Below are 12,651 nucleotides of genomic sequence, written 5' to 3'. Positions count from 1 at the left end.
GCCAGCCGCTTGATGCGGGATTCATTGGTGCCAGGCCAAAAAATGGCCAAAGGGGCCCCCGTCCCCAGGGCCCTCGAATATATGGGGCTATGGAGGATCAGAGCAATGGGACCAAAACTCAGTGGCCGTCCCCTTCAGCCACCAAGGGACCAAGGAGAGCCACTTCGGGTTCAGCAGGATTGGACCTCTGTTCCATCACCAGACTCATATTAACTCCCCAGATGGGGGTCCAATTGATAGAGTCAGACTTTCAGACACCCTTAGAACCAGGCACAGTTGGGCTCCTTCTAGGGAGATCTTTTACAGCTTTGAGAGGCCTTAGAATCCACCCAGGGGTGATTGATCCAGATTACACTGGAGTGGTGTAGATCATGGTAGAGTCCCCTAGAGGCATTACAGCCATCTCCCCTGGAGATAGGATAGCTCAGTTGATACCTTTGCCTAGCCTGCATGAGCATTTTGCTGCACAAGACAAAGAAAGAGGGAAAAGTGGCTTCGGATCCACAGGAACAGATTTGACTTTTCTGTCCCTAGATTTGGACCAAAGACCAGTTTTGGAACTTAATATAGATGGAAAAAGGATCCTAGGCCTATTAGATATGGGGGCAGATAGAAGCATTATTGCCAAGAAAGACTGGCCTACAGGCTGGCCCGTACAAGTCTCTTCTCAAACCCTACAAGAGCTAGGTAGGTTATGCAAAGGCTCCAGACATGAGTGCAAGACAGTTACAGTGGAAAGATGAGTAAGGTCATTCTGGAGTTATGCAGCCTTATGTTTTGGAACTTCCTGTTTCCCTATGGGGAAGAGATCTTCTAAAAGACATGGGTTTTAAGTTGAGCAACGAATATTCCCCTACTTCTCGAAAAATTATGAAGAACATGGGATACTATCCCAATTATGGAATAGGGAAATATTTACAAGGAAGAAAGGATCCTGTTCAATCCTAGGCAAGGTTTGGGTTTTTCCTAGGGGCCGCTGAGGAAGGAATTCCCATTACTTGGAAGACAGAGGAGCCAGTGTGGGTTCCTCAGTGGCCACTGTCCTCTGAAAAGCTGAGCTCAGCCAAAGACCTCGTGGCTGAACAACTGTCATTGGGACACATTAAGCCATCAGTGTCTCCATGGAACACCCCTATTTTTGTGATTAAGAAAAGGTCTGGAAAATGGCACCTGCTACATGACCTAAGAGCCATTAACCATCAGATGCAGATTATGTCTGCTTTGCCGGCATCCTGGCATATTATTGTGATTGATATAAAAGATTGTTTTTTCTCTATTCCCCTTTGTGGCAGGGATAGTGAAAGATTTGCCTTCACCATTCCATCTTGTAATCATGAAGAGCCCGATCAGAGATTTGAATGGGTGGTGTTGACACAAGGAATGGCTAATAGCCCCACTATGTGTCAACTTCATGTTGGGGAGGCTATTGGACCACTGAGAAAGGAATTTCCTACTTTAGGATGTCTTCATTATATGGATGACATACTATTGGCTGCTAAGGAAGAAAAAATATTACAGAAGGCCTATGTAAAATTAGTAAAGTTGCTTGAAAGAAAAAGGCTATTTATTGCCCCTGAAAAGGTTCAGAAAGAAAAAATTATAAACTATTTGGGAACAAAGATTAGTGAGAACCGTATTATTCCACAAAAGGTAGAATTGAAGGACAATTTGAAGACCCTATTAGGAGATATAAATTGGATTAGGTGTTATTTGAAGCTACCGAATTATGAGTTGAAACCTTTGTATAATATGTTGAATGGGGACTCAGCTCTAGATTCCCCTAGAGAATTGACTTCCAAAGCAAGAAATGCCCTACAGAAGGTAGAGGAAAGATTACGAAGTGCCTTTCTACAGAGGTGTAAAGAAGGACAAGCCATCACTATGTGTATTCTTCCTACATATTATCAACCTACAGGCTTGCTTTGGCAAGAGGGGCCGCTGCTATGGATATACCCTAAAATATCTCCTGCTAAATCCATTGAGTATTATCCCACTGTGGTGGCAAAATTGGCCTTAAACGGGATCCAGCTATGCTTACAATATTTTGCCATAGCCCCCAATATGATTGTGGTGCCTTATTCCAGTCATCAAGTTAATATTCTTTGCGCCACAATTGATGATTGGGCCATCCTGCAGTGTGGATTTGATGGAGATATAGACAATCATTATCCTAAACATCCATTATTGGGGTTTTTTAGGGAACATCCCGTGATATTTCCAAGGATAACCTCATCTCAACCAATTGTGGAAGCCCCGAATGTGTTTACTAATGGTTCTAAGACAAGTTGTGGAGCCTATATGATTAAGGGGCATAAGCCTGTGTTACACCAATTTCAACCTGGCTCCCCTCAGATTGTGGAATTAAAAATATAAAAATAGTATTAGAAGTTTTTAAGGCTTGCCCTTTTGCCTTTAATTTACTCTCAGATTCAGCTTATGTTGTTAATGCTGTTAAGACATTGGAAGTGGCTGGGCCTATAAAGAGTGCCAGTCCAGTTTGCCTTTTATTTCAACAAGTTCAAAATTTAATTTGGCAAAGGAAAGCTTGTTTCTTTGTGCAACATATAAGAGCTCATACAGGTAGGACCATTAAGTGAAGATAATGATAAGGTCGATTCGTGGACCAGAATGGAGTGTATATTTTTGAGCTCCACCTTGGAAATGGCAAGAGATTTTCATAGGACCTTTCATGTGAATGCTAGGGCACTACAACAGAAATTTCATCTCTCTTGAGCTGATACTCGGCAAGTGGTTCTAGATTGCCCTCAATGTGTAATTTTTCAACATCCACCCAAGGTAGGAGTGAATCCAAGAGGTCTATTCCCTTTGAAGAGTGTAGCAAATGGATGTGACACATATATCTGAATTTGGAAGTCAAAAATAAGTACATGTGTCTGTGGACACCTGTTCAGGCGTCATGCACGCCACGCCTCTAACAGGAGAAAAGGCACCCAATGTTGTCACTCATTGCCTGGAAGCTTGGGCTGCTTGGGGTAAACCCCAACAGTTAAAAACTGATAATGGGCCAGCTTATACGGCTCAAACTTTTGCTTCATTCTGTCAGCGCATGGAGGTGCAACTTCTCCATGGATTGCCATATAATCCTCAAGGCCAAGGCATTGTTGAACGTGCCCATTGCACGTTAAAGGAATGTCTGCAAAAACAAAAAGGAGGAATAGGCCACAGCTGTACTCCTAAGGAGAGGCTATCTCTCGCCCTATTTACTATTAATTTCTTAATTTGGATGCTCAAGGCCGTTCTGTGGCTGATAGACATCAGGATCCACATGGCCCTGCTAAAGGGATGGTTAAATGGAAGGATATTCTGACAGGCCTCTGGTGCGGGCCTGATCCCGTGCTGACATGGGCACGAGGTTCTGTTTGTGTTTTTCCACAGGACCAACAGGATCCGGTGTGGGTGCCAGAACGATTGATCAGGAAAATCCAACATGAGGAACACCATGAGTGTCAACGTGGTGATGCTTCTGCTCCTTCCCATGATGAGTCAACTGGGGATGGCGAAGCAGAGATGGGGGACACTGTCAGTGTTCCCAAGACCTATGCCGGTGATGTATAATGCAGGGGTTTTCCCACGCCTTTTTACCACCAATCGAAGTTTAAAAGATTATCTCAGTTTCTATTACAGAATTGGTCATCCGAGTTTGAAGACACCATGAGAGAACTAAGGATGGCTATCGTGCATGTGAATTCCACCTGAATAGACCTATCCCTTGCGAGTGGCCTGACTTCTTGGTTGAACTCCGTCATGGATCATTTGAAAGAGTGGGCAGGCATGGGAGCATTAGCAGGCCTCTTGATTATGGTCTCCCTGGTCTGCCTGTGGTGTATATGCAAGATTAGGGCTATCCAAAAGCGAGATGCAGCTATGATTATTCAAGCCTTTACTGCCATAGAGGCAGGGCAGTCCCCCCCCCAGGCCTGGTTGGCCACTATTAAGAACTAAAATGCTCTCTTAAGCGGGGTGCAAGGCTAAGCACTGCACGAGGGTTTGCTTGTATGCGGCTAGGCTGCCCTCGGAAGACAAGCCCGATTGCATGAAGGTTGTACCCAAGATCCTTCCCCTGGGAAAATAGGTACAGGATGGGTTTGGGTCATGGCAGGCATAGAGTTTGTGGGTGTCACCAATACATTATCCCATGTTTGCACACCGGGGATCGGGCCTCTATCTTTACCCGCTCTGTTTTTTAATAAAGAAGGGGGAACTGTGGAGAGCTGCGATGCGCCGCGCCAGAAGATGGCACCGGTTTCCGCCTTCCACCATCCCGAGGGTGAGCACTCTCTGGAATAAACAACTCCTTATTTGGCTTGGTCTAAGATTCAAACTTGCATCAGCAAATGTGAGCCTATCCACTTTAGCCACGTGGCGGTCTGGGGTTGGCTGGCAAGAGTGCTTTTAAGCTGTGGGGGGCCTTTCCCCGGGGTCAGAAGATTGTTTCAGTAAACTGCTTAATAAAGAGTCTCAGCGTTGCATCTTCCTTGCTGGTTGAGGCGGTCGCTACACCGTGTCAGAAGAAGGCATCAGATCCTATTACAGATGGTTATGAGCCACCATGTGGTTGCTGGGAACTCAGTACCTCTGGAAGAGCAGCCAATGCTCCTAACCACTGAGCCATCTCTCCAGCCCCATAAAAAGAACCTTAAACAAAACTATGCAACTGATATGGTCATAAGGAAAAGGAGTACTGGTCATTCTGTTTTGTTGTTTTTTTGTTTCAAAACAAGGTATCCATATGTACCTCTGGCTGTCCTGGAATTCACTAGGTAGACTGAGTTGGCCTTGAACACAGAGATACACTTGCATCTGCTCTAAGTACTGAGACTAAAGAAATGATCCACTACACCCAGATATTGTTTTGTTTGGGAGACCAGAATCTTACTTTGTAGCCCTCCAACTTGTGGCAAGCCTCCTGTCTCAGCTTCCTAAGTGCTAGGATTATAGAAGTGAGGACTTACAGCAAACCCATAGGACTTACTTCCTATCAGATTTGATTCTAACTGTAACATTCATTTCACTTGATTTTAATCTCTATAATTGCTAAATGAATGCAGTTTCTCTATCTCACTCATCCCAACTTCTAAATAATGCACTTCTAACAAATATGCTTTTTAAAAAGAAGTTGTTGCTAAATAATTATGTAGTAAGAGAAATAATAGACATTCAAGTGTGTATGGTATATTATGGGAGGTTCTAAGAGTATAAAATGGGATGGGTGGTGGTGACACACGCCTTTAATCCCAGTACTCGGGAGGCAGAGGAAGGTGAACCTCTGTGCGTTCGAGGTCAGCCTGGTCTACAGAGTGAATTCCAGAACAGCCAGGGCTGTTACACAGAGAAATACAGTCTTGGAAGGGGGACAAAGTGTAAAATGGAAGGACTGACTCAGAAAACGTAAACATTGAAATACGTGTTTTTGATACAAGAACAAAATACAGTGGTAAAATACTCTGAGTAGTTCTCAACAGGGAACACTGGCAATGTCTGCGGATCTCTCTAGTATCAGAGCTGAGGTAGAGGGGTATCCAGTTGGCATGTACCCCTGTCCAACAACCTGCAAATATAGAATAGCCACCACAAAACAAATGATGCAGCCCTAATGGCAACAGTGCTCAGGTTAAGTCAGCTATAAATCAAAGCCAACAGCCATATCAAAGGTGTTGTTACCAAGATGGGAAAGTTGCATCACATCCTCCACAAAATTGTGGATGTGTAAAGCTCACACAACAGGAGAAGTGACCACATGTAAGACCAACTGACTGACCAGGGCTTCGATGTGGAACAACTATGTAACCACATCTTTCTTCTTTCAACTGTCAGGATGCAGGGATCTGGGTTAGGAGCAAACCCAAGTATTGTTTTCTGTGTTCAAGAAAACCTTCAGATAAAAACCATAGCTGCCAGTGTGGTGCTTCATTCCAAACACCAAACAATGAGACTATACACAAAATATGGATCTACATTTTCTCTGGTTCATTTTCCCAATAAATAAGCACATTTTCCAGTATAATTATAAATTTTTAAATTTTTTTTTTAAATAGTTGAATTATAAAATGATTTTACATTTAGAAAAGGAATAGAAACAAACAAACAAACAAACAAACAAACAAACAAAAAAACACTCCATTTTACGTAATGGCACTTTAAAGGACCTAACTTGACATGTAACAAACAAAAGCATATGTTTATAGATGTTGAGACTATCAAATTATGCTTATAGGGTACAACAATTGGGAACTATCCAAAGTAAATCAAAGATACTGACATAAAATCTGAGTCAATACACAAACTCTCCTAAGTTGCTGCAAACCAACCTCAATTCTTTGAGATGCTGTGAAGGGACAGTAGGGCCCTTAAAATACAAAAATCTATCTGTCTGTCTGTCTGTCTGTCTGTCTATCTATCTATCTATCTATCTAGCCCTTAAAATACAAAAATCAATCAATCTATCTATCTATCTATCTATATTTTTTTTAAAGGTTTATTTATTTTTATGGGTGTTGGTGTTTTTCCCGCATGTATGTCTGTGTGAGCTGCCATGTGGGTGCTGGGAATTGAACCCAGGTCCTCTGGAAGAGCAGCCAGTGCTCTAAACCACTGAGCCATCTCTCCAGCCCCCATCAGTATATATTTTAATACAAAACTACAGTTCCCCAGAACAAAAGCATAGTCTGTTCCATCTCTCTTACCCCACTTTCTCTTTGTGAAGTAGCCATCTGCATTAGGGTCATTAAAGTGTCTGCTCATCATAGTTTCTCCTCCAGCATGGAAATCATATGCGAACACAAGAGCTTGCAAGAAAACAGAAACACACATCAATGAAGTCGGGCCCCAGACAGTGAAACTCAGGAGTACAACCTCCACAGGACCAGTTACTTACAGGGCTCAGCAAACGCTTTAGTGGTAAACACTTCACGCAGAGTTACAATATTTGAGTGTTGAATTTTTTTCCACATATCAACCAACACCATGCACTTTGTGTTAACAAGACGAAAACCTAAAGAAGAAAATTTTCTGCTATTACCAACTGCAAATAACAGCTCATGAGAAATATGAATTTCTAAAAATGGTCAATGTTGCCTATAAGGTATCAATCTCCAAATGGAGATAAAAAATAAGAAAAAGGAAACCTTCTTCTTCAAACGTGTATGATAAATACAGCACTGTTTATAGCAGCATACGGATAATCTTCACTCGAGTAATACAGTCCTGACAAAAGAAACCAATCTTCCTTACCGTGTATCCTCCGAAGGCAATATGGCAGATCATCTTTGCTATTTACAGCTTTGTAGCAAGATGTGATATACCCAAAATTACTTGATTTTTGTATCCGGTTGGGGGGTGGCAGTGGTTCTAGAGGGAAGAGGCTATGGTAGCTGTCAACTTCTGTGGGGACTGCTGAGTAAGTCACAGAAAGACAATTTTCAATGACAAGCATTCATAAATATCTCAAAGTAATAAAAGAAATCAAATCTATCACCATCCACTGACAAATCCTAACAGATCTGTGTCATGAGACAGTTGTTGGATTTCTAACACGTCTATAAAACAAACTATGGCTTCAGTACCAATAAACCAAGTTCAGAGTAGCAAAGCACAACTCAAGTTCACACACTCAGTTATTTACAGTCTCTTGGCAGCAAAAGATGGGATTTTTGTTCTTAGAAATAATTACCAGAAATGAGTCAATCCTGGAATAACATTTTTATTCTAATATTAATGAAAAGAGACTTTTTTATTATCTTTATAACAAAGAAATTTGGAATAAATCAGGAAGTGTGTTCATCAGTGTACATGTATGCAAGCATATCTATGCGAGTACCTATAAACATGACAGATGGCATTAAACTCTTAAAAAACAATCTCTGGCTCAAATAAGTACAACTGAAGGAAACTAAACTATGCATGCCCCAATAACTAAGAGGTGCAGTTGACAAAGTGTTGACAGTGAAAATAGTTAGGTGAAGGCACAAGAGGCAAACCAGCTATTCGCAACAACCTTTTGATGTCTACCATGGTTTTAATATCAAGCAAATATACAAGGTAAAAGAACACTGGGATTTCCACAGCATATACTATCTAACTTTAGAAGCTGTACATTTTGGATTTGTGTGCAGTGCCTGTGCATGACTGAAAATAGTCACTGAACTAAAAGGTTATAAATTCAGGATGTTTAGGTCCATCCTTCCCCTTCACCCCTTTGCACCTATGATACATCACTGTTGGACTTCATGAATTTCAAGCCCCCTTTGTTGCACTGAAGCGTCCTCATGATCCTGCTGGAACTGCAGTACCACTCAGTGCCTCTGTGGTGGGGTCTGCCCAGCCCTAAGCACAGTGCACTCGTGCAGCCTTATTTTAGTCCCTCAAAGGCACTCTCCCTTCCACCTAGTTTAGCCCACTCTGAGCAGTCTTAACTTTCAAGTAACAAATGGCTACTTTTTCTAAGACATTTCCTACTATCCTCAGGCATGGCCCCTTCCCTGTATTAGATACTAGCAAATTCAACTGTCCTCGTGACTCTCTTGGGCTTTAGAGTCTAAGAATCAGGGCTATGACAAACTCTGCTTTTTGAAATAGCTATTCTGTATATGTCTTAAATAAATGTGCATTATTTCCTTTGCTCTAACTTCACCAGAATAAGAGCTAATTCCATTAATACAATACCACTAATCTGTAAAAGTACTCAGTATGTTTATAGATTTTACATACATTATTTAAATTAAGTCCTGATCAAGACAGCTGGGGGGAAATCTTCTCTATCTTTTGATTCTTTATGGAAATTACATAAATTATTCAAATGAAAAAAATAGTGTCTGTCCTACATGCTCCTTTATTATAGAACACACCACTTAATGTAGGTTTGAAAGTAGTTTTTTGTTTGTTTTTTCCTCCAAAGATTTATTATTTCTTTATTGTATATACAGTGTTCTGTCTGCATGTATCCCTGCAGGCCAGAAGAGGGCACCAGATCTCGTTACATATGGTTGTGAGCCACCATGTGGTTGCTGGGAATTGAACTCGGACCTCTGGAAGACCAGCTAGTGCTCTTAACCTCTCCAGCCCCAGTACTTGTTTTATTCTTGAGTCAAAATGCCATCTGGGATTAAGCACCAGAATACAGATTCAAGACTGGGTATGCAGCTAGGTCACAAGAAGCATACATGATGCTCTGGGTTCAGTGTCCCAGAGCCAAGGGTGACTTGGGCATAAAACAAAACAAAACAAAACAAAACACACTTGTGCTTTACCTAAAGGATCACACATTATTACTTTGGTGTTTTACAGCTCTGCAAACCACAGGTAATTGATAACACTAAGAAACAAATCTTTAGAAAGGAATAGTCTGTCCTGTGCAGTGGTGGCTCTGCTGATGTCTTTATTTGACAGAAACCACATGAACCTTAACTCCTTGGATAGTGTGGACTCTTGTTTTTGGTTGTTTCAGTTATAATCATTTACTCATTGTATCTCAGTGTGGACATTTTAACAACGCTGTCTTTCCACAAGTGAAGGAAACTCTTCCACTGTGTCCCCTTCAAATTCTTCAGTGATTCCATCACAGATATTTCGACTCTTTGGTCAACTCTGGTTAATTTTACTCTTTAACTGGTGTATGCTTATTTGTCGTTTATCAGCTATTTTGATAAAGCTGTATCTAAATGTTGATTTTTGTATCCTACATCTTTGCTGACTTTGAGTATTGCTCCAGAATTTTGCTGGTATAGTCTTGTGATTTTTTATGGTATACCATCTGCGGTCTAACTGGTTGCCTTTATTTCTTTCTCTTGCCTGACTGCTGTGGCTAAGGCTTGAAGTACAGATCTGAATGGAGGAGGTTAAAAGTAGAATCCTTGTCTTGTCCAACCTTTAGACAAAAAAAATTTAGACTTGCCCCTATTCTTTATTAGCTGCTGGCTTGTTTTACAAGTGCTTTCTTGAAGTGACCAAAGTTTGCCTTGATCTAGAATCAGAAATGCTAGGTAAGTGGTATAGATATTCAGCTTGAGTTTTCCAAAGTAGTTGCAGTCCAACCATTTAAATTATCATCAACATTGAGAACACACAGATTTATAGCCTACCACAGTTAAGTTGGTAAACCGTCAGATCATTTCCTTATTTCCTTCTCTTGACATATTTATTGGCTATAAGGATTGTCCATAAAAATGCCCACATTCATCTTTGGTCATTTTTCCCACGAGCTGTTTGATCAAGTCTTTTTTTTTTTTCTTCCTATCATTTGTCAATTGTACAGACTGCAAACACCTCCTTCCAAGTTTTAGTTCCTCTTTAACAGCAGGTATCTTTTGGTCATTCTTAAGTTTTACTTTAGTAGAACTTATTTATCAGTGTTTTGTTTTTGTGATTTTAGCCTCCACTGCTGGCAAGTGAACCCAAGAGCCTTGCACTTTGCAGGCAAATATTTTCTGCTGACCTAAATTCATAGTTCAGTATTTCTTGACAAGAAAAACAAGCTCCTTTGTGTCTTGCATAAAAGGCTTTATCTACTTACTGGTGGTGCAAGCCTTTAGTCCCAGCACTCAGGAGGCAGAGGCAGGCGATCTCTGTGAGTTCAAGGCCAGCCTGGTCTACAAAGTGAGTTCTAGGACAGGCTCCAAAACAATACAGAGAAACCCTATCTCGAAAAACCAAAGACAGTAGGAACTTTAAAAGTTCTTAGGCATAAGTTGTTAATCTAGTAATTTTTTTCTTGATATGGCTTCCATTTTACCCACCACCCATCTTCCTTTTTTTTTTTTTCCCCCCTCTGAGACAGGGTTTCTCTATGAAACAGTCTTGACTATCCTGGAACTCTCTCTGTAGACCAGGCTGGCCTTGAACACAGAGATCTGCCTGCCTCTCCCAGAGGTAGGGGAGAGTGTCAACATTCATTTACCTGGCATATCCGCTTGATCAATTTGAGCCATCGTTATTAAATGTCTGTTGATCAATTCCTAAGAACAAGAAACAAGTATGTTAATAACAGACTCTAAACAGAGTTTCTCATATCTAGACTTTCCATTATAACTAAATCATTTTTTATTACTTTTATATATAACACTTCCAGAGATATATGGGGTGGGTGGGTGTGTGTGTGTGTGTGTGTGTGTGTGTGTGTGGGTGTGTGGGTGTGGGTGTGTGTGTGTGTGTATATATATATATAAGATCTATTAAGTTAGTCAGTAATCCATTCGAAAATCATAATACAGAAACTGGAGGCGTAGCTCAGGGTTTGCCTAGCATGCACAAGGGCCTGGGTTCTATCGTCAGCATTGCAAAAATAATGTGCACATCTACACTCCAGCACACGCAGGTATATACTAAAAGAACCTTCTGTAAAACAAACATTTTTGAGAATGTACATGTAAGAAGCTATAAATATCAAGAATATCCAAGTTGTTCACAACAAATAAAACACAGTAAAAAAATTTTATAAAACATACTTTAAAATTTTTGTTGGGTCACTTAAAATGAAGCTTACTGTATCAAAATATGACCAACAATTTAAAAGTTAGAAACCATTTAAATTATGTGTGCTTTAGTTAAAGAGCCCTTTCCATGTGGGATGGCTCAGTGAGGAAAGGCACTTGTTCCAAGCCTGATTAATCCAAGTTTGGTACCCAGAACCCACATGGTGGAAGGAGAGAACCAACTCCCACAAGTTGTCCTCTAACTTCCAGATGTTCTCCTTGACACAGTGAGCATGCATACAAACAAGAACACACACACAAACAAACAAACCCATGTAAAGAGTCCCTTTTGTACAAAAAGCACAAGCAGCCAGGCATTGGTGGTGAACGCCTTTAATCCTAGCACTTGGGAAGCAGAAGCAGGAGGATCTCTGTGAGTTTGAGGCTGGCCTGACCTACAGAGTGAGTTTCAGGACAGCCAGGACTATTTCACAGAGAAACCAAAAGAATATAAAGCACAGAAAGGAAGTACATTGAAATAATAACTCTATATTTTGTTCTCTAATATATTATTTAAGACTTCCTTTAAAAGGTTTTCTTAAACATGCACAAAACTTGCATGTTCTAAATCTCCTTGCCTAGGTGACATTGTGAGACTAGACACAGTGGTCTGCACATTCTTCCTCCTGCTCTAAAACACAGCCAATGGTCAGCGTCTGTCCTGGCTTTGGAAAGCATACCTGTCGGAGTTCATCGGCCATGAAGAAGGAAGGTGCATTTGCTTTTGGTTGCATATAAGCAACATGAGGTGCAGTTGGAGGATAAATATGATAGTTTGGAAATACCTAAAGAAAAAGCAAGAAGGAAAATACAATCAATTTTTCTCAGTAAACCTTATCAATTTTATAAAAGTTTAATTTTTATCTGATAGTAATACATTTTGGGATGTTTACAATGTTTTAATAACACTGAATTAAACACTTCAGACAACAACTCTTAGAAGAATACTTTTTGAATGAATTTCATAAATCTTTTTCAATAATTTTAAAATTTATTTTAAAAATAATTTTAAAAAAGTATCAGAAGAACAACATTTTATTCAGCTATAAAATTTCAGGTGCACTGAGAAAGCAAAATAGCTCTTTAATAGGACTTACAAGTTTTCACATTTCTAGAAGACAGTGGGTACTACTGTTTTCATTTTACAAATAAGAAAACCACCTCA

At 40.5% G+C, this 12,651-nt stretch overlaps 1 protein-coding gene across 1 annotated transcript in view; it reads right to left on the bottom strand.

The window, feature by feature from the left end:
• Pan3 (poly(A) specific ribonuclease subunit PAN3) overlaps positions 1-12,651 on the bottom strand; it is a 124,303-nt gene that overhangs the window by 21,907 nt on the left and 89,745 nt on the right. Inside the window, 5 exon segments of the mRNA XM_027413693.2 lie at positions 6,705-6,806; positions 6,896-7,012; positions 7,252-7,413; positions 10,913-10,970; positions 12,167-12,271. Of these exon segments, the coding sequence (XP_027269494.2) occupies positions 6,705-6,806; positions 6,896-7,012; positions 7,252-7,413; positions 10,913-10,970; positions 12,167-12,271 (544 nt within the window).

The sequence above is a fragment of the Cricetulus griseus genome, chromosome 4 (assembly GCF_003668045.3).
Source record: "Cricetulus griseus strain 17A/GY chromosome 4, alternate assembly CriGri-PICRH-1.0, whole genome shotgun sequence".
NCBI classification, from domain to species: Eukaryota; Metazoa; Chordata; class Mammalia; order Rodentia; family Cricetidae; genus Cricetulus; species Cricetulus griseus.
Note: the sequence above shows the minus strand (reverse complement) of the source record. Positions and strands in the feature narration are given on the sequence as shown.